The 21,336-nt window shown below is 39.9% G+C and overlaps 3 protein-coding genes across 4 annotated transcripts in view; 2 read left to right on the forward strand and 1 right to left on the reverse strand.

Moving 5' to 3' along the window:
• Positions 1–26: 26 nt before the first annotated feature.
• zcchc4 (zinc finger, CCHC domain containing 4) lies at positions 27–13,395 on the reverse strand. Its single transcript, XM_005949189.3, has 13 exons — positions 13,207–13,395; positions 9,837–9,955; positions 9,671–9,753; positions 9,283–9,555; positions 8,595–8,675; positions 3,809–3,881; positions 3,576–3,726; positions 3,030–3,130; positions 2,430–2,551; positions 1,744–1,819; positions 1,587–1,638; positions 1,336–1,483; positions 27–1,225 (listed from the first exon to the last, which is right to left on the reverse strand). Exons 1-13 carry the CDS (start codon positions 13,292–13,294, stop codon positions 1,102–1,104), a joined length of 1,491 nt encoding a protein of 496 aa, XP_005949251.1. The 5' UTR covers positions 13,295–13,395; the 3' UTR covers positions 27–1,101.
• On the forward strand, positions 3,930–7,806 carry si:dkey-219e21.4 (nuclear factor 7, ovary). Of its 2 annotated transcripts, XM_005949188.2 has the most exons (8): positions 3,930–4,133; positions 4,520–4,738; positions 5,145–5,240; positions 5,381–5,414; positions 5,457–5,617; positions 5,704–5,723; positions 5,821–5,951; positions 6,659–7,806. In XM_005949188.2, exons 1-8 carry the CDS (start codon positions 4,044–4,046, stop codon positions 7,255–7,257), a joined length of 1,350 nt encoding a protein of 449 aa, XP_005949250.1. In that variant the 5' UTR covers positions 3,930–4,043; the 3' UTR covers positions 7,258–7,806. The 2 variants fall into 2 exon arrangements, with proteins under 2 accessions (XP_005949250.1, XP_005949249.1); XM_005949187.2 differs by having other exon boundaries at positions 3,931–4,133; positions 5,381–5,617.
• A 1,026-nt stretch (positions 13,396–14,421) lies between the features above and the next one.
• Positions 14,422–21,336, forward strand: part of ablim2 (actin binding LIM protein family, member 2) — a 99,868-nt gene continuing 92,953 nt past the window's right edge. Inside the window, exon 1 of the mRNA XM_042214645.1 lies at positions 14,422–14,736. Coding sequence (XP_042070579.1) covers positions 14,724–14,736 — 13 coding nt within the window. The 5' untranslated portion in view covers positions 14,422–14,723. The remainder of the gene's footprint in view (positions 14,737–21,336) is intronic.

Below are 21,336 nucleotides of genomic sequence, written 5' to 3' on the forward strand. Positions count from 1 at the left end.
CAACAATGCTGCCATCAGCTGGCCAAACATGAACTCAAGATGTGGTGCAACAGTAGAACGCTATAAAATGAAACTACAGGAAAAATTAAACTATGCTAGTGATCGATTAAATGCATAAGATCCTGCTGTTCATTCTTAGAAAGTGGTTATAATGTGCAAAGACACCTGCCAAGGACTGTAAACCTATTATAAAGCCATTCTTAACTGCAATTACAAAATTGCTGAAATACTCAGAAGTGCACTGAAATTTTTTGAGCCATAAAATCTTTAATGTCAGAATACTCTCACAGGAAGAGCTTGTGAAAAGGGAATAACAGGGCAGAAACAAGCCTACAGGTTTAAGTCCAGAGCTCTGAAAAACTTGAGAAAAGCCATTTTTCCTATAGTGAACACAAGGACACGTATTTTAGTGAACTGCAGCATATTCTCTATCCATTTTGCTGCTGCTCTTGGGTTTTCACGTCTTTCAGCAGGTGTATTTGAGCCAATAGCTGCTCCTCTCTAAACCTGGTGCTGGTCTCTTCCTGTTAAAAGGGAGTTTTTAAATCACCCAACATGCTAAATGCATCTTGTTTCCTGTGTGATTGTTGGGGTCTTTCTTAATTTTGTAGGAAATTAAGTTGTAAATGAAATTGGTCTGAATTAGACTAAGTCAAAATGATAAACAGGTGCAATCTACATTATATGGGCAATTAATGCAAAAAGCTTTAGTTGCACCTATAGGGGGAGAACATAAGACCCACTATAGGTTGCACTGTACACTAGCTGGCCCTGGAAAAACCTGCAGCGTTACAGAGATCAAAAAGGACTGATTACTGCTCTTTGTTTCTGTACTGGCTGAAGGTGATAAGCTAGTATTTTGAGAACACTTGAATACAAAGCCATATTATGTGGATGTGAAATTTAGCTGTGGACCTGGAAACCTCCACAGAAAGCTTTACTTGTCAGTTCAGCATTTAAAGAAAAGTACAAACCAAACTCGCCCTTCAAGTTTTATTCTGTTACAACACTTTAAACCACTGCCAAAAAAAACCATGCTGAAAAGGAAAAAAATATTGCTTTGGATTGCACAGCTGAGAAGGTACTGCCTGACTACTGAAGTCACAGAGACTTTCCAGCCAACAACTTTGCTCTGCGAGCTGCACCAGACTTCCTCTTTGCTTTGAGTCTGAGGAGGGACTGGGGGGATCCTTTTTTTCCTCCAACTTTGGCTTTGGTCCGATGTCTGGAGGAGTAAAACACAGACGAGCAAGTTAAGACGTGTAAATATTAAATCTTACGGGTAGAGTGGAGTGACAAGATTTATCCCTTAACAGGAACAGATCCCTGGCTCACCTGTTGAACCTGTGTGTGTGTTTGACAGAGCAGTCTTTACGTTTGTGCTCTGGGCTTCCGCAGTTAAAGCAGCCCTCCTTCCCTTCACGGGTGGTACATGGGTGGTCTGGCAGGGCACAACGGCCACAGGACTGGCAGTGCTCCCAGGCTTACAGGAAAGATATTTAAATAAATTCACAAGAAATATATGGGAAGTGTGACGTGAAATCAGTAACTGCACATCAGTTTGCATCTGTGATTAATCGACCTACACGGTTTCACACATTTCACACAGGTTGAGCAGTGCTTCCATTCTCGGCCGTCCTGCAAACACAGAAAATACAGGTTGTGACATGCAAAGATTCAACGGAAACTTGATGCAGTGCCTTTTCAGTTTAAAAATAAAATGCAGTCACACGAGTTTCGTACCTTGGATGGGCAGAGGTTGCATTTCGCACAGTGTTTGTTCAGGGATGAGACATATCTCTCACATAAAGGGCAAAATCTAAAAACGAGAGGGTCATTCACAAATTAAACACTTTAAATTCAAATGTGCAGAGTTGCTTAAATACACACAAAAGACAGACGTCTGACAGTTTGTGTTTCACAAAACTCTCATGTGTTTATGCATTTTATTAACTGCACAAGGAAAACCTGGAGTTGGCGGTATGAGCTGTTCATTTCTTCACATATGAAAGTCTTGAAAATACCAAAATCAAAACCCCAACGCCATTTTTTAAATGAAAGCTGAGGGATTAATGACAAATAACACCAATGAATTCATGCATCCATTAGTTTCCCCATTAAACCGCCTTCTTAACTTTGTGCTAAATATGATATCTTTAATTAAACACTTTTAAATGTAGCTCATAACTTTGCCCTTTTTATGGCGAGGATTTTCTTACAGTTGAGAAAATTAACAGATGATTTTTATTCTCCACAGTTAACCAAAAACATGACTTTGGTCAGTCTATGCTCAAGCCCTTTTAGTTAACATCAAATCACAAACCGATAACAATCTATTCAAATGTTTTATCACATATACTTTAAGACATTCTCATCTCCAACATTATTTCTGAACATGTCTGGATTTAACTGAGTGAACATGTTGTAACCTGTAACCTTCCTCTTTGGGAAGGATGATGTCTCTGGGTGAAAGATTAGTGAAGAGTCTGACAGGAGACTGTTTTCTGCCCATCTTTCCATGTTTATACAGAGGATGGTTGTCATAGTCCACCTGGTTCAAAAGAAAAACTGAAAATTTTAAAACTGAAACTTCATTACTTCTAGTTCTAAATCTTTTATTTGTTTTTGTGGCCATAATATTCCACTGTAAAGTGCACTGAAATATTTAATAAATAAAGTAAGCTCGAGGATCTAGGGAAAGTGGAGCATTGATAAAAAGCATAGCCTTGATTCGGTTTGTAGTCTAATAACAGTAACTATGTGTGAGTCAGCATGCTGCAGCTGAAGCAGGAGCCAAAAGCACATTTTAAATAACTTCCATTTAAGAGCGCGCATAACTTGTTGTCACATTTGATTGATAAACATAAACAATAAGGGGTAGAGTACGAGTCAGTGGAACTTTTCATTGTGTCTATGCAAGTAAATATTATAGCGCATCACTTAATGTTATTGGTTTAGAAAAACCTAAAGCTATACGTACGCAGAGAGTAATATTAGCTGATGACTCTAAACTGCTGCCTTGCTGTTACCTGGTAATCCAACATGCTGAATGATGGGAAACACTCCAGTATCCGAGGCTCAAAGAAATAAGGGAAGACCCAGATCATGGGCATGTTAGCATTACTGCTGTCTGCACACACAAACACAACATGCATGTTACAGTCAAACACTAGATTTCTTCATTTAAAGTAATAGTTCTAATAGTAAACAAAAAGTCTCTTTCCTTGAGCCATGCAATGACTTGCTGCTACTATAACTTTAGCTTAACCCTAACCTGCAGAGAAAAGAATTGTAAGCAAATCTACAGTCTTTGCCTCTTTTAGCTCGTTTTGCTGTTAGTCTGTATAATTTAAAGTCTTACACTTCTCAACCAACCTCCTTTCCAACACCCAATAGAGCTTCTAAATGTATCTTAATGCTGCTGTCTGCTAACATGTTAGCCATATCAACTTTAAATTATGATAACATTTTAGCATAAAGTTTTGTTTTTGCATCTTATACCCATTAAAAGAAAGACACAAGTCATAAATATAAAAAGAAACAATTAATTCTGAAAGTTCCACAGCGGTGCTGACCAGAGCTCTGCAACTTCTTCCATGTGTGAGATAGCAGAGAGAAACTGTTGGCCAGGGGCTTCACCAGACCACCAAACGGAGGGTCGGCTACCATTGCCACCTTCTCCCCGTCAGACTCTCTGAGGAAGTTCTTCAGGGTTGCACTGGATGACTGATAAGAGAGAAGGCTTTATCAAACTCGGCTGTTGACGGAAAGCTTGACTGAACTAGCAGGACATCAGCTCAACTCCTACCTCTCCACCAAAGAAGTGATGGTTAAACATGTTGTAATGACAGAACTCATCTTGACTGTAGAACTGAGCATACCTGAAACAGAAAGATTTTGTTTGGCTTTTTATTATGCAACAGACTGTTCAGTGCTTCCGGACGCTGGTTAAAAAAAAAAGAAAGAACAAGTTTGAGCCTATTGACGACTGGTATACAGCACATTAGGTAACAACACAGCAGGGAAGGATAAGGTGTCTGACTATGTGCTGCAAGCTGAAGCTTGTTACCCAGGAACATACCCATCCTGCACTTCTAGCACAACGTTACAGAAACAAACAGCAGCGAACTCAGGTAAGAAGTTCTTAAAACAACATTATTTGATAATGGTTAAAGAATATCCTTTAGTCCAGATATGCTGCCTTATTAAACAGTACACAACAGAACAGACTCGTCTCTTTGAAACTTGAATAAAAAAAACAAACATTGGATTTAATTATTATTATTTTATTTAAATTATTACAGTAGGTCAGACTTGGAACTCTGATCTGGAATAGATTTTTGGTAAAGGCTTGGCATGAAATGACAGGTTTTCTCGAACTTTCATAGCCCTGACGAGTTAATTTAATCTATACACACACAAATACACAGCAGAATCCCAAGAAAGTGCTTTTTGAAATAAAGGTAAACGAGAGAATGGTTTATGTAGAAATGTAATCTGTTTTTATTGTTTTGTTCAGTCCTCAGAAATGGCAGAAAGAGAGTCGTGCTCCCTCGGTAATGGAACGTCAACAGCCGTTTACACTAATCTTTTAGCGCCCTCTGAAGGCATCCACAGCCTACTGCAAGACGGGCTGAGCTTCACTCCACTGGACGCCAGCAGTGACGGCACTATTCAACCTTTTTCTCGTTCACCCAAACTACAGCGTAAGGCTGCCAAAACCGCACAACCCTCTCAGGTACAGATGTTTTGATTGGCTGGAACATACACCAATCGGCTATAGCATTAAAACTAGCTGCTAAATATTAATAAGTCGCTCTAGTGCTGCCAATCTCCATAAACCCGGCTTGTGGATTAACATCTTGTAGGTCAGGGGTGGGGGAACTCCAGGGCGCGAATGCAATGCTGCATGAAGTATTTTTCTCTCTATAAAACTTTTCTTTATTCAAGAGCTCAGCAACCAGCAGCCCCAAAAAAAGAAAAGGAATACTGTCATATAAATCTCAGTTTAGTGTCGAACTCTTTAAAGAACAGCAGGAACTGATTAACAAGTATGACGGGATAGATAGATCATAGAATCATCAGGTGCCAAAGACCGATCATTTAGATCATTTATGATACAAAAAGTGTCCTGTTGTCTGCAGGAGCAGTTAACCAGACGTATCCAGGAGCTGCAGGCTGAAACGTCCAAGACTGAGGCGCGCATCCAGTCTCTGAAGAAACGCAAGGCCGATCTCTCTGTAAGTAAAAACCTAAAACTACCAGCACTGAAAAATTACCTAATACATTTCTGACCACCAAGTCCAAGGACTGCAAACAGAGCAATGATATATAATAAATCCCTAATAACATGTCCTCTTAATCATGCTCCTTCCTGAAGAGGACCACAGAGGTCATGAAGCAGCAGGTTCGAGAGCACTTTGAGAACATGCGGTGCATTTTGAAGCAGGATGAACAGGTGATCCTGGACTCTCTGGAGCTGGACCTGAGGCATACAAGGACCAAGCTGGACCAGGTTCTAAAGAAGTGGGATAACTACCACGATCAGGTCACCAAGAGCATCAGCAGCATACAGAGAACGTTGAGTAAAAGCACCACAGCGAAGGAAGGCGAGCAGGTCTGATTTACATACAGCTCAATAACAAAGCTATAAGTAGTGTTCTTTTATTTTAACCAGTATTTCTGCTTATGTCTCATCTCAAGGGTCACTCTGAGACTGCAAGGTAAATCGCTGCACCTTTTACCTTTGCTGCTTCATCCCCGTACAGGTCTAAATCACACCTCTGTGCCTCACTTTGATCTTTGTCACCACTCCTCCAGCCTTAAGAAGCCAGACACGTCTGAGAAGGAAATCAGGCTGAATGAAGAGAGATTTGAGAGGCTTCTAAAAACACTCTCCTCCATCGCCAAAAACCTCAAGGCCAGGCTGCAGAGGAAGACTCTACTCTTAGGTACTAAGATGCTTACATCTACATGCTATCAGGCTAACTCATTTACAGCAGCAGAGTGAGTGAAGTTAGGTGTACTTTGGGAGCATGACAGAACAAAGTAGGCCAACCAAGGGATGCTTTATCTGGTTAAAATAACACCAAAAAAAATAAACGTTTTTCTTCCCCCCCCTGCAATCTACAGTAGATGTCTGCTCCAGATTACTCATTTGCTGCATATACAAATAAATCAGTCATTGTGTGAAAAAACTGGTTGGGTTGGATGGTGTTTAGGTCAAACTATAGGTATTGATGATCATGGCATCAAATCCATCAACTCTCAACTTAGTAGATCCAAATAGCCGATATCAGCTGTTTGCTGAGCTGTTGATGCTAATGCACTGAGCCACCAGGTGCTTCTTAATAAGTGTGGATGTTGGCTTTCTACTTGTCCATAGTTCCCACATGCATTGGTCTTCTGTCATTAGAAGCATTCCATCAGTTCCATATTGTCAGTCCATTTCCATGTATGCTGTGCTCCAGTAGCCCACTTCCTAAGCAATTTGACCTCCCCCCCCCCATCCCCACCCTGTAACACTAATAGCCTGTCAAATCAAATATGCGGCGCCATCTGCTACAATCACGAGTAATAATACATTTGTTTACAATTTGTTTACAGTAACTCTGATAATAACAAAAGATCAAAATCTCATTAATTTCATTCTTTTCAGATTCTTTCCCCATAATGATCGACAGGCAGTCTTGCCATAATCTGATCAGAGTGACATCAGAGGGGCGGGGCATGTCCTTCTCTGGCTCTGCTTGCCCAGCTCCAGAACATCCCCTTCAGTTTGATAAGGTATGCTGTGCTCTGGGGTCCTCTCCCATCACAGCAGGTCAGAGTTACTGGGAGGTAAATGTCTGCTGCTGCTCAGCCTGGGCTGTGGGTGTAGCCTATGACACCCTTGAGAGAAAGGGCAATGACAAGGGCGCCAAGCTGGGCCGAAACAGGAACTCATGGTGCGTAGAGTTTCAGAACCGCAATCTGACCGCGTGGCACAACAACCGGCACATATCATGTCAAGGAGTGGGGCAGACTCCAATTAGAAAAGTGGGAGTGTGGGTTAATTATGACAAAGGCCAGCTGATATTTTACGATGCAAAAAACATGGTTGTCCTGCAAAAGTTCTCAGCAGCCATGACACCGGTGTTCGACAGAGCTCATCACCAGTTCACTCAACCCCTGTACCCCGCCATACGCTTCCTGAGACCACCGGACAATCAGGTCTGGCCAAACCACTTGGAGTTTTGTTCCCAGAAGTTTCTGTGATACCATTATCATATTCTACATAAAGTTGTGCTTAGAAGTTTACATATGCTCATCATTGTGATGAATGCTATGAATGCTATATCTTTGAACTACGTAGAACGATTGTACAGCATAAAAGCTTTAATGACTAAAGGCTCAAATATACACTTAAATCTTTTAACAGATGGCACTGAAATTATTTTTACCTTGACAGGGCCTGTAAATAATTTGATCAACTGACTACAACTGGTAGTTTATCTTTGCCAGCATAAAAAAAGGATTTGCTTGACAGCACTCATGAGACCAAAACTTAGAACAATGGAAAACTCGGAACTGTAGGTTCTACAAAGGATTATAGATTTACACAAGTTCAGAAAGTCTGATGAAATCCTCCCCAAATCTGATTCCAGGGTCATCGGCTCAAATATACACAAGTACATATTTGTGCCTGTATATATGCTTTTGACCTTTGAAGCCTGATCCATGAAATAACTGCTCATTTTTTTTAAAAGATTTATGGAGTGTTTATTTAATCTTTTGGCAATAAAAAAAATGAAATATTTATTTGAACATATGAGTTTTAATTTGTATCACATATGATACACTAGGCATTAAGGGGTAAATGTATCTTCTACAATGGTTTCACACTGAGAAAAGATCGATAAAATCTTTTAAAAAAGTACCCTGACATTCAATGCCCATGATAAGAACATGAAAAAGTCTGACCACACCACTATAACAATGTGGAACATCAAGCCCAGTGGTATTCAATTAAAATTTAAGGAGGTCCAGTTAAACAAAACCAGTATTTCTCAAGTAGCCAAATAGTTGTGATGGTATCTGTATATAGTCAACAACTGGCTGTCATTCAACAGTATTTCAAGAATGGCTAAACTTCAGATTCCCACATCCTGTGGTAACTTCTCCATAAAGCAACACACAACCTTTCATACAACTACCTTGAAAAGCTACATAGCAGAATTTAGACTGCGACATAGTAACTAAAGCTACACTACTCTACTGGCTGATGACAGCTGGAATTGGCCTTGATGATCAGGTTGTAATGTCATGAAACGTACTGCCAGTCCATATATATTCGTTCAGTCAGTCCTGAAATCTTCTCTCATTATGAAACATTAGCATCGGTTTCAAATGCCACCATGTTCTGCTCAGTCATCATTCTTTGAAATGCACAAAGAGGGTGAATATTGCAGTATAAACATGTTAGACTCAGTGAAATGTAGTCCAATTCATTCTCACCTTGATTTTATATACACAAAATAGCCTTTGTGCAAACACCTGGAACGCTTTATTATATACAGGAAAGCAGCAACTGATGCATAAATTAGCAAACTTACCTAAAGTCAATGTCCAGCAAGAGACTCTTTATTGGCTCAAGCTTTTGCTCCAGATTTTGCAGCTTGATCAGCTCCTGCAGTCTGACCCAAAAGGCAACAATCTCATTACTGATGAAAAACACATCTGTAAGCGTTAAACATTTAAAGCATTTAACTGAGATTTGACTAATCAAAATATTTAGCCTTCAGTATATGACAGTTACACATAATTGATGTATCACCTGTCAAATGCCATACCTACAGTGACCCACGGTGAAGGCAAAGTCATGCTGCAGTGGGAATAGACAGAGAGACTTCTCCAAAATTAAGTAAAAATTCAGGTGATCACCAGTGCTACCCCTCAGCCTCGTACTAGATGCACCTATGGTATGAATTTCAAAATCCTACATTGCCACTTTCTTGAGAATGTGATGTAACAGAAGGTAGTGTTTTTCCAAGGGTGTAGAGATCACGAAGTGTAGTTGTACAGAAAGATGTACATTAGCAGAGAGGACTTGGTTAGTGTGTTTCCATCATCATAGTTGAGCTCGTCACAGTCAAATTAGAAACCTTAGGTTACATAATGGCTCCATTTCTGCTTTAAGTCACCAGATGAACTGATTCATCGAGGCAGTTCAGACAAGATGCTTCACTATAACCGAGACAAATTTTCTGATACATTCAAAGGTCACACTTGTGTCTGTCTCACCTGGGTGTGCCCACACACAGTATTTTCCTGTATCCCAGACCTGCTAAAGTATCCAAGAGAAAGTTTGCACTGCGGTCCGTGAAAAGGTACTGTGCGTTGCTCTTCTTGTTGTTCAGGGGACGCAACAGTGCACTGGGCCTCCTCAGCTGTGCTGCAGTAATGGGAGTGGATATGTGAGCAGAGTGAAGGCTGTGCTCGTCTGGCAGGAGCAGAATCTGACAGTCCTGACAGAACTTCTTCTCGTCCAGAGGGAGCGACACAAACTTTTGAAATCTGAAGGACAAGATACAAATATCCTAAAAGTCATCCCATACAAAATCAGCATTAAATAAATAAAATGAAGCTTTATAAACAGCCTAAGATAAGCAAAATGAGTATAAAATCTCACCTGCTGCAGTACTCCTTATGGGGGAAAGGGGGCCTCGTTGACTGGCTCTCTGCTTCTCTGGCCAGCAGCCTGGCTTCTGAAACCTTTGACGCAAGTGAATTGAAACAAACTGATCGATGTCTTACATCGTTTTATCATGAGCTCTGGAATTTTCCAGTAAGCCTACCTTTTCATCTTCCCACTGAAAGAAGTTGCAGTCTTTTCTATCTCGACAGGCCGAACATGCATAAAACCTCCGACTTTTTTCTCCTCCTTTACAAACCTTCTCAAACAGCAAGGTAGGACCTGACAACATATACAAAGTTGTTAAACGTTTGTTATATTCCACAGAGAAGAATAATATGGGTCATTTCTAACCCCGGAAGGTCACACAAACATGGACTAAAGTCTTCAGCTCACCTGTTCATTAAACAGAAATATTTAATCGCCCAATAGCATGGCAGTAACTAAATGTATTTAAAGTTTTGAAATTCAAACTGAGCATAAAAATCGTAAAGAAAAGTAATTTAAGTCACTTTGAATGTAGCATAGTTGGTGTTCCCACTGAGACAACCATCTCTAGGGTTTACAGAAAACGGTCAGTACTTTGTGCCAAACTGCTTCCCTGATGGCGTTGAAGCCAGAGAAGAATAGTTAATCTGCTTTTAGCTGACCGTGGCATGCAAAAGAGCATGTCTGAATGCACAACATAATACCTCAGCAGGTGCCTCTCCTTTCAGCTAAGAACAGGTAAGTGAGTCTACAAAACTTTGAGCATGGTCTCACAAATTTGGAAAAACATTGGCTGGTCTGATGACTTAAGAATTCTACAGCGATGTTTGGACAGCAAAATTTGGTGTAAGTAACATGAAGTGATGGGTGCATGTGCTTTGTATCAACAGTTCAGGGTGCTGCTGGTGTTATGGTGTGGGAGCTTATTTTCTTGGCACACTTGGGCTCCCTAGTACCAGCTGATAATTTAAACACCACAGCCTACTCCAGTTCTGCCACCTTGTCCATTCTCTTATGGCTGCTCCCAGCAGGATAGCGAGCCGTGTCACAAAGTTTGGATAATCTCAAACTGGTTTCTTGAACCTCACAATGAGTTCAGTCTACTCAAATGGCCCGAGAGCACCATAGAGATGTGGTCAAACGATGTATAGCAGACAACTGCGACTGCAACCAAAATATGTGAGAAATGTTTTCTGCACCAGACACGTGCAGAGATGGGTGCCCAAAGTGCCCTTTTGTTGAGGCAACGTTTTCAAAAAAAATTATTTATTTTTTTTATGTGTGTGTGCGTGCGGAGTCCTGTCTGTGCCCCTCAACAATAATATTTAACTATTAATCACAGTTTTGCTAAATAAAAGGATCTGGCTTGCATCAGTCACATGATCACATTTAACCAATGATCGCCCTTGACGGCAGAACGCGCTGGTTACGAGCCGGGAACGAGCTCACAAAGAGCACGCGCATTTTTAGCGGTCTGGAGCAGTAGGAGAAACACAAGTTAACTCAGAGACACAGACTGATGCGACAAAACCAGTAAGTAGGTGTACAGCGTACACTGTAGTGTGTAGCACACAGGAGCATTAGCTTATTACGTACACGTTGGTAAGCTGTCTTGTTGCAACTGACGAACTGAAACAAACGAGCGTGCTGTGTGTGCAACAGCGCGACAAACATTACCTGTCCTTTTATTAACTGCACAAGTAGTGCTGGTCATAGCTGCTGGCTACCTGTGTAAGGCTGTCATGGGTCTGTAGCTCTGTCACCGTTTTAGGGAACATATTTAGTTTTAAAGTAAGTTTCCGGGCTTTTCCTGCCTTTCTGGAGGGATTATATTTCACTAAAAAACGATCTAATATGCATGTCCACATAATAATTATTATAATTATAATATATTAAAAAACACACGCTGTATTTTAAAGAACATACATTAAGAAGCAGATTATATTAGATTTATATTTTAAATAAGACAAAATTTGGATTTTACAGCAGTAAAATGATTGTATCTCTACAGTTTAAAAATGTAATAAGCTTTGCCCTGCACAGAGTGGATAGTGAAACAAATGGAATCATCATAAATACATTATTTCATATTTATTACTTCCCCCTCCTCATTGCTTTATTATTGTAGCTCTAGTAATAAATAATAATGTAAGGATTCTGGATCAGCACCATGATGCCCATAGTATATACAGTATTCTGAAGAAGGTCTAAAATGTCACTTGTGTGTGCATGTGTGTGTTTTATTTAGATGGATTTTTAAAAAAATATTACTCATGATATAACATTGTCCAGACATGGCTGGTAAGGACATGAGGAGGAAACAGTAGGAGCTGTGTGAGGCTACTAAAGGCAGGGCTATAACATTTTTCTGTCATCATTTTATTATAGATTAAGTGCTGGAGTTGTTAGGTGTGGATAATTAGATTATAGTTTATTGCAATAGCAAGTTGTGCCTTGTTCTCAGATAGACAGCAAGTGGAGAGTGATATATGAAATGATGGGATGGAAGGAAGAAGAGAAGCAAAGAGTGATTCACAGGCAGAGCCTAAATTATTTCTCACAGTTTTTTGTTGCCTTATGGTTCCAAGCGCTGTCACCAATCTTTGCATTTTGTTATTATCTCATGACACTTGTTTAATCAGCTACCATCTCTCCTATGGACTTTTTAATGTCTACAGTCTCAGATCAACACAGCCCTGCCCTTCCCATATTAGATTCTTGATGAATGTGTGTTGTTGTTATTCAGCCTGGTTCAATGTGCCCCTTTTTAACTTTGAGCACCCGCCCCTTTAAACCTCTCTGCACGGCCCTGTTCTGCACCCTGCAGTATGTGTGGCACAAAGAATCAAAGCAATTTTAAAGGAAAAATAAAGTCCCCAAAAGTTGATTCTGTTCATCTGGACGGAGAAACGTTTCGTCATCATCCAAGTGACGTCTTCCGTCTCAGCTGACTGCAGGTTTCCCCAGACTTAAACAGTACATTTGCATAATGACTGAAACCAGCCCACTGAAGGAACAAAGGTCATAATTATGCAAATTCTCGTGACCATTGATCAACAACCACTGATCACTGAAAAAGAAAGTCCAAACCGGTCGTGCCAAGGTACGTATCCACGACGGAATTTGTTCCCCCAGCGTGGGGAGCTGTAACTTTGCTGTATAAAGAGCTAACATCTCCAAAATTTCAGGAGTAGTTAGTCATTATAAGAAGTGTTTGTGAACTAAAAATGAAGAATGAGAGATACCGTTTGTCCGTGATTTGGACAACCCAGTGGATGCTGGAGACGAAGGGTAAACAAACTCTGTCGGAGATGCCTTCCTTGGCACGACACCTGTAAGCGTGTGTACTATATACACATGTAGTAGATTTCATTTTCAGAAATACACCCCTATTACTGCTAGCTACTATAGGCAGGATATATTAAAATACCTTGATTACATGTATAATATCACAGACAATCTTGTTCTAAGTATATCAATAAAAAGGCTAAGCAACTTTAAAATAAGACATCAAACTCAGTTTGGCTTACTCTGAGTAAACTTACCATGAGAACAACACGGGGCTGTTTTCCCGCCCTCACCGAGAATAACTTCTATTCCGTAACTGTTGCCATATTCCTCGTTTACATCCATTCTGTCGATTTTATGCAACAACAAAGTTTAGCTTTAAACCTTTCAACATGATGGCGTGCCCATGAAGCCCTTTTCTTGTCGCGGAGATATGACGTCACAACCACGTTGTCGCAGAAGGCAAAACAAAAGCTGAAATAAGATCATTGGTCCAGTTTACTTTGATGATGACTGAAATTGTTGTCAAAATTTACGAATTTCAGTTGTGTGGGGTTAATTGTATTGGTAGTGGTTAATAGGAGTAAGATCATGATAAAATCCGATGTGTTATCAATATATTTTAGGAATTTATGCTATTGTAGGGAGCGACTTTAATTCACATGCAAAATCATAATTTATTTTATAATTAATTGGACATTGATTGTCCAAGGAGCAGTAGTTTAAGAAAAATCATTAAATATATTAGTGTTGAACCACAGAACCCTTTCCTTACCTGTATATTTAGCAACAGATTTATTTCAAATTAGAATGAATTTTTGTGAAATAAGTATTCAAAATCAAAGACGACTTTTACAATGAGGTTTCTTTATACCAGGAGGAATGTAGTCCACCGCTGGATACTCTGTCATTACACGGCGGGTTTTCTTTAAGAAAAATACAATTCCCATAAATCCCGAGCCATGAGCGCAGTGGCGCTGTCAGCCCGATGACTGCTCTGGAACTGCCGGCTGGATGCTGAAGCTTCAAGAGACAATACGGCCGCTGTTACCTAAATCCAAACAGGAAGCTTGCAGTTTATGTCTTCAAAGTAAAATACATTTTAGTGAAATAAGAAGGAATCGATCATCTCCAAATGTTTTCTTTTATTTGAGTGATGGAAAAACTCTCCCGAGACGCTTACCCCTAAAATCTAAACAGAATAACAAGTTCCAACAAAAACATTTGCCAGTATTTATTTGTTATACATATATTCCATATATTTATTATATTTTCAGATCAAATTCGCACAAACAGAGAGTAAAAAGTAGCTTTGGGATTCCCAGTAGCCCAGATATAAAGGTCGCATTTCTGCTACATTTTATAACATAGAGCACAGATACGCTACTTAACCGTCAGCGTTCAAACTGACATTTATTTTGAAATGACGCACCGGACACTGCTCAATCCCTTCTCCTTTCGAGTTTGACACTAGCGTTTCTGCACCGTGCGCCCACACCCAACCTGCACCGTCTGCTGTACGGAGAGGCAGCGCAGTTCTGCAGTGTGTGCAGGACATTGTCCTCACGGTGCAGCTGTTTGTGGAAATCTGTGCGGCGTCAGCAGCCAGGCACAGCCGGACTCTCTGCTGCACTTTCCCGTGTAAACATCTCTCTGTCATTCATTCGGCTGGCTGCCACTGAAGCTTGCGCGCTTTGCATCCATGTACTGTTAATGTGGATAGTGACTTGTTTACTGTGCATCATCTGACTGGAGAATATATCTGACTGGCACCATGAGCAGCACGGGTAAGACCGATTAGACTATTTTACATTAAACACTGCGGTTTTTTAACTACACAAACGCAAATGTTTTAGTATTAATAGAAACATTCCAATAATATTTTCTATAATATCTTTTAAAAGGATCATCATAAAACCCAGTTAGCTGATCAATACTGTGCCTTTCTTCTTTGTCTCAGGTAATGGTGCTTTTTTGTTTTTGTTTGTTATTATGTGATCAGGTGTGGAATATATGGTTAAAGTGTATTTATAATCGGTTAGAACATAAAAATAGTTCATTCCCTCTCTTTGCTGCAAAAGGGGCACCAGAACGCACCTAGATAACAGATTCTACATTAAAGACTAGAATCTGAAGTTTAGACAAAGCTTCAGCTTTAATCCCTTTGAGAAATGATATTATGTGGGTTAATTAGGTTGCAGCTACACCCACAGTGGCTTTGGTGGCTCTTTTCATCATGTGGCTCTGCAATGACTGTATGCCTGTGTGTCTACAGCAGGCCTGACTTCTGGTGAGGTGCTGCCAGCTGTGGCACAAAAAGGTTGATCGTTATTTGAAGTCTGTGTGTCGTGTCAACTAGGCAGTTAAGTGCCATTCTGGTTTGCTTGTGCAAATAAATCCAAGAGCTAAACTTGCAACACAAGTTCCACAATAATAAGTTCCTAATGCGAGAAAGCTCCTCGGCATGAGGTGTGGCAGTAAATAAAATGTTGTTAAGACATAAATTTGCTTAAGGGTAAATTACAAATGGATGTGTTATAGCTCACAAATAACACACAGAAGATGAGTAGGCAGTCGTCATAAAGGGATGGACAAGGTCATCAACAATGCTCAGGTAGGCAGTGGTGTTCAAACTCAGCTCAGCCTCCACAGCATGAGCCATTGATGCCAGCAGGACGGCTCCATCCTGACCCTATCATCCAAATGTTTTTTTCCTCTTTTGTTGAAGTTTGTGAGGCTGTGTGAACTGTAGTTTCCTGTTGTTAGCTGGCAGGAGTAACGCCTGTGCTGCTGCAGCATATCTGGTTCATAATTTGTGTTGCATTCAGAGATGCTCTTGGCTGCAACGAGTGGTTATTTTAATGACTGTAGCCCTCCTATCAGCTCAAAGCTGTCCTCTGACCTATGGTCAAGGTCGCTCACAGGCTATTTTCACTTTTTTGGACCATTCTCCGTAAACCTTGGTTGTTAAGGGAAACCCCAGTAGATCAGCAGTTCCTAAAATACTGAGACCAGCCCATCTGGCACCAACAACCATGACATGTTTAACGTTACTTCAAAGCACCTTTCCTTCATTCTGATGCTTGGCCTGAACCTCAGCAGGTCATTGTGATCATATGAACTGTCTGCCATGTGTGTGTATTTGCCATAATGAGTAGCTAAACTGCTGTACCTCACAAAGTGGCCAGTGAGTTAGTATCATTGCAGATGTGTACTCATGTTAAAAATTGTTTAAAGAAATGAGTAAACACTTACGATTCAGACTACAACATTTTTTTTCTACTTTTGGATTTTAATTATGTCAGTGAAAGGCTGTAAGCACAGCAGTCCCACCCAGCTGTTGTTCAAACACTGTCTGTGGGGGCAAAGACAATCAGAGGAAAGAGGGAGGGAGACTGGCCTTTAAGAGAAAGGAGCTAAAATTGCTCACTTTATGACTCTTGATGAAATGAGGAGCTGCACCAAGGGCCAGTATAAATAATTATTATTTTGAGACTCTAGTAAGATGCATGTTTGATGATGCATACATGTTTCCCCGCCATTTCTGTTTCCTGATGTCTTTTACCAGATGTCAGATTTTAAAACTTGGAATCCAAAGCAAGTAGAAATGTGAGTATTAGTAGGGAAAGAGATTGGGTTCTTCAAGACAGGAAAATGGACTGTCCTCAGCTTCAATGAGGAAACCGTGGCTGTTGGAGGCATCAATGAGAGTGCTGCAGTGTGCACACCATTATAATCTGATGGAGACAGAGACAACCCTGAGATGGCATTACTCTGCGACTTTGTCACCTTTCTGTGTGATGCATTTTGATAGATGTAACTTTTTAGCTGATGAAGAATGTTGGTAAAATATGTGATTAGGGATTCAGATCTCTACCTAAGCATGCTGACAGCTGGTCTGCACACACAGGATCAGTATGCTTCTGATAAACAGCTTTATCTGTTGAAGAGGTGCTGTTGTATTTGTGTGTTTAGCTAGCAAAAAAAGTCTATTTCGAAGAGATGTGTTCATTAATCTTTACAGAGGGTGTTTCTGAAAACAAGGAAGCTTGGAGCACTGGCAGCTTGTTTTGATGATTGAGCATGTTATTGGAAAACGAAAGTTATGTTTTGAGATATTTTCCTTTCACTAGATTAAGTTGATTTTTGATATTTTCCAGATCACAATCCCGTTACTGTCCTGTTCTGACTTTTCCCCTTATCTTTATCTCAGTGTAAAATAATGTTAAGAATTACAAGTCTACTACCTGGCCCTGCCATAGTCCTACATTACTGTGCAAAAGTCTCAAGCCAATCCTCATTTTTTCATATTTTTCTGGGAAAATAAGTGATAAGTGCAACAATTTCTTGAGCCATGTGCAAATATCATTGGAAATACAGTACAGAAGGCAAAACCAGGGTTTGTACAAGTCTTGGTATGACCACATTTATTCTTCTTTAACTAATTTTCAGGAATAGTTCTCTAGTTTTCTTGCTTCTTGTGTGTGTGTGTGGGATTGCAGCTGCCAAATAGCAGATCTCAATAGGCAACATATTTAAATGTCCTTCAGCTGTAAACTCATAATCCAGCTTTAATGTGTTAATTGCATATGTATGTTTAGCATTTTTGACTCTTTTATCCTGAGGTACTGGTCACATTTCACCAAACAGTGAAACAGACAAACCTGATTCATTCTTTATCTCAAACCACACTGTCCTTCCAGAACCAGTGTGACCCAATGGGACTGTTCATAGATGAAGTTCCAGGCCTCAATTCAGATAATGTACTTAAGAAAAAATAAAGAACTAAGGAAAGAGAGATCCACAGTGCGGTTGTCTAGTAACTAGAGCAGGGCGATATGACCAAATATTTGTCACGATTTACATTTGAAAATTTGCGCTAACGATATAGCTGACGATATAATTGAAACTAGACAAAATACTCCTCAACTTTATTAGTGCAAAAAAAATAAAAAAATAAAAACATCAATGTATTTTCACTTAAACAAGCAGCTTTTTTAAGTGCATTAAAGTTATATGAAAATTTAACAGTGCAAATGCAAATTCCTTGCCGACAGTTTAACCAAAATGCATTTCCAGTGGAAACTGGCCGACATATCCTCAGCATAACCACGTATAATATCCACAAAACCTAAAAAGAGGTTATACACACCCAATACGGTAATATTATGTTGAAGCACAGTACTATCACTCCGCGAGGCTCCTGCCTACGATAGCCGTAATACTCCGACAATCCATCAAGCGGTGCAGCTTCATAGCTTAGCAAAGTCGTACTGAAACATTTGACAGATTTTCGAGCGCCGTGTACGACATAAAATCGTTTCGAGGTCAGTAAACACAACCAGAAGTCATATATAAGGCACACGGGATTATAAGGGGCACTGTCGATTTTCAGAAAAATCAAAGGATTGATTTTAAGTGCGCCGTATTTTCCAAAAAAACACGGTAATAACCACGGCCTGCTAGCATGCGCTACCAAAAATAGTGCTTTGTTGTGTATCTGACGGATGAAAGCCAAACCAGTTCCACACCACTGAAGTTGCAGCATTTTTACAAACCAATTCTGGTTCATCCGTTTCATTCAACGATCCACTTTCGCTCTTCTCATTCTGCGTCGCCGCCATGTGCGTATGTAAACAAAGGCACTGTGCATGCACATTTTACCCACCTATCACGATATTTCATTTTCTTATCGTTGCCCAACATTACACCGGTATTACCGTGAACGGTATGATATGGCCCAGCCCTACTAGTAACACTTGAATTTGATACTATGAAGATTCTTGAGCTCGGGATATGACCAAGTTTAAATAAACCTCTTAGAGATGATGAATATACCCTGACAGAAAGTCTTTCGTTTTCAGATCAGTCTGCGTTCTTTCAGTTCCATAAAAATACAAGTAGATGCATGAAGGAGGTAGGTTCAGAGTTACAGTAGATTAGGTTATTTCCAGGCCTTGTAATCAAGGTATTTCCTAAGCTGGAACACATTGACAGCACTGATCCCCTTAACCACAGTGGAATCAGTGACAAAGAGGGATGGAACATCGGTGAATTTGCCTGTTAATTCCAGCTCAGATTACGCCCCAGGTCACATGAAGAGAGGTCTAATCAATACTGTTTCTTACAGTTTTCTTCTCGTATGAACCTGCTGACCTCTTAATGATATCCTCAAGGCCAAATGTTCAGAACCTAAAACAAGTTTATGAAAATAGTCCTATCAAAACACATTATGGCTAGTGGAAATTGCTTCCAGGCTGAACTTTCACTGGTTTTAGTGACCCTAACTATGACCACAGTCTACACAGGCTCAAAACCAAGTGTCTTTTCAGCACCACCCTTGACAAATTAGAAAACCAAATCAGGAAAGCCTTCTGGCACTTTAACTTTAGTTATAGCGGAATTTAGTGAGATCGTTCAGTATTTCATGAATTAACCTATTTTTTGTTTCAGAGTTAGATCCTTGTTAGTCTGATGTTTGTGCTACACTGGGCTGCGCTCTGTAAGCTAGGCTGCTAAGCTACATTTAGCCTACAGAGCTAGCTGCTTTTCCCTTTAAATAGCAGGATTTTTTCCAAGACTTGATAAACTAAAAATCTTTTAGAAAAATATTAAATTGTTTTAGTTTTAGTAAGAGTTTTGCTTTGGGTCTGTTTCCAATATATTTCCCCAACTATAAGTTAGGTTTAACAAAATTCAGCATTTCAGTTCAAGTTTAGTGGTTTTACAATTAAAAAAAATTATTTTATTATAAATTGTAAACATTTAGAACCTACGAATAAGCAAAGAGTATAACAAACAACACAATACAAAATATCTAAATAATTTCATAATTGTAGAAGAAGAGCATTGTGGAAACGCTACCAGGAACCTTTGGATAAAGTTGGCTACAACAATGAAAAACAGTTCATCGTTTATCCACATCTGCCTGCAGAATATCCCTCATCCACAGTTCACATTGCTCCACTTCAGTCTTCTGCTCTTTGCAGCTCAGCTCTTCAGCTTCACCCATCTGATTTGGCTGCTCTGCTCCAGATTTGCTCTATTCTTTGCTCAGATTAGTTGTCCACACTCTGTGTGTCTGTAATCTGCTCTGTCATTCCAACTACAGTATACTAGCCGCTATGTTCATGGTAACACATGGGTAACAGGTGGCTGTCGGGTAATTACTAATAGTTAAGTGGCTAACATTAATATGTGCACAGGTCAGGTTGTTGAAACCTGACCTATGAAACTCCTCCTAAAGTCATGCTTGGTGTACATGAACATTAACTACTTGAGCTGTTAATGAGTTGAGGAGCTGTGTGTCTGTCTGCAGCCCTGCTTGAAACAGAGAGGTTACCATTGTGTCTATGACCAAATTATGTGGGAGTGGCAACATGGATAACATTTTGTTTCAGTTTATTTACATGTTTTATTTTATTTTTTAATCTCCACAAACTCATTCAAACTGATGCTGTTGCACACCTAACGCTGTGCATCATTGCAGAATATTTCAAAATCTTCTTACCACTGAAAAATAACATTGGCACCAGCTAAGGCGCAGGAAACTTTGAGTACAAGCATGTGTAATCAAAATTTTTGGCATTAGTCACAGTTTTGCAGAAACGTTGCTTCCGCCTTCCTCTGTGCAGTTAAATAATGTGTCTCACAAGACAGGAGGTGCAGCATTGTTTTGTGCTTTCTGCCCTCTGAGGCATGTGCCTCCAGGGTGTGTGTGTGTGTGTGTGTGTGTGTGCAGTTTATTGTTTGTGTGTCGAGAATGGGGATATCGTTCTTTCTTTCAGTAAGTTTTTTCCTCTGCAAGTGGAGAAGAAGAAAGTGTTTTAATATGTGGAGATTATACACAAGCATGCATATGTGTTTATATAAATAGGGACAATTTGTTTCATCTGGGATATGAGTCAGTATAGGTCAGTAACTGATTTAGTTACTGTGATAGATCGCAATAATGATAATTAAATAATTATCATTGAATCAAATTTTTTTATAATCACCAAATTACTATTGGTAAATGATCAGAAAGTTCACTTCCTCACAGAAACAGCTCATGGTGGATTGTAAATCATGATCAAAGCTGTAGTCCACAAACATATCTCAGACCCTTTTCACATCTGTACGAAGATTACAGATGTTACTAACAACATAAGTAATGGCTCTGAGCTTTTCAAGTGATACTGAAGCAGCTTTATACAATTATGTCATCTGTAACAAAATGTAACTGTAACAAATCTGCAATAGCCTTTTATGTGTTTTGGGAAAGATCGCTTGTGGTCATGCTCTTGCTGCTACAATGGTGACCCAGAAGTGCTGGATGAAAAAGCAGTTGACCCAGCAACTGTGTTGCTGATCTAGAGAGACACCATAGCTCTTCTTACTGGGATAAA

This window comes from Haplochromis burtoni, unplaced genomic scaffold (assembly GCF_018398535.1).
Source record: "Haplochromis burtoni strain Fernald_Lab_line unplaced genomic scaffold, NCSU_Asbu1 Contig_596, whole genome shotgun sequence".
In the NCBI taxonomy this organism is placed as follows: Eukaryota; Metazoa; Chordata; class Actinopteri; order Cichliformes; family Cichlidae; genus Haplochromis; species Haplochromis burtoni.

Coding starts and splice junctions, on each gene's coding strand:
- si:dkey-219e21.4 (XM_005949187.2), top strand. CDS start 4,044: ATGTGCTGCAAGCTGAAGCTTGTTACCCAGGAACATACCCATCCTGCA. Junction 5,241..5,380: donor AACGCAAGGCCGATCTCTCT/GTAAGTAAAAAC, acceptor TCCTTCCTGAAG/AGGACCACAGAGGTCATGAA. Junction 5,618..5,703: donor CAGCGAAGGAAGGCGAGCAG/GTCTGATTTACA, acceptor TCTCATCTCAAG/GGTCACTCTGAGACTGCAAG.
- zcchc4 (XM_005949189.3), bottom strand. CDS start 13,294: ATGGATGTAAACGAGGAATATGGCAACAGTTACGGAATAGAAGTTATT. Junction 3,727..3,808: donor ATCACTTCTTTGGTGGAGAG/GTAGGAGTTGAG, acceptor CTCTCTTATCAG/TCATCCAGTGCAACCCTGAA. Junction 1,484..1,586: donor TGTGAAATGTGTGAAACCGT/GTAGGTCGATTA, acceptor CTTTCCTGTAAG/CCTGGGAGCACTGCCAGTCC.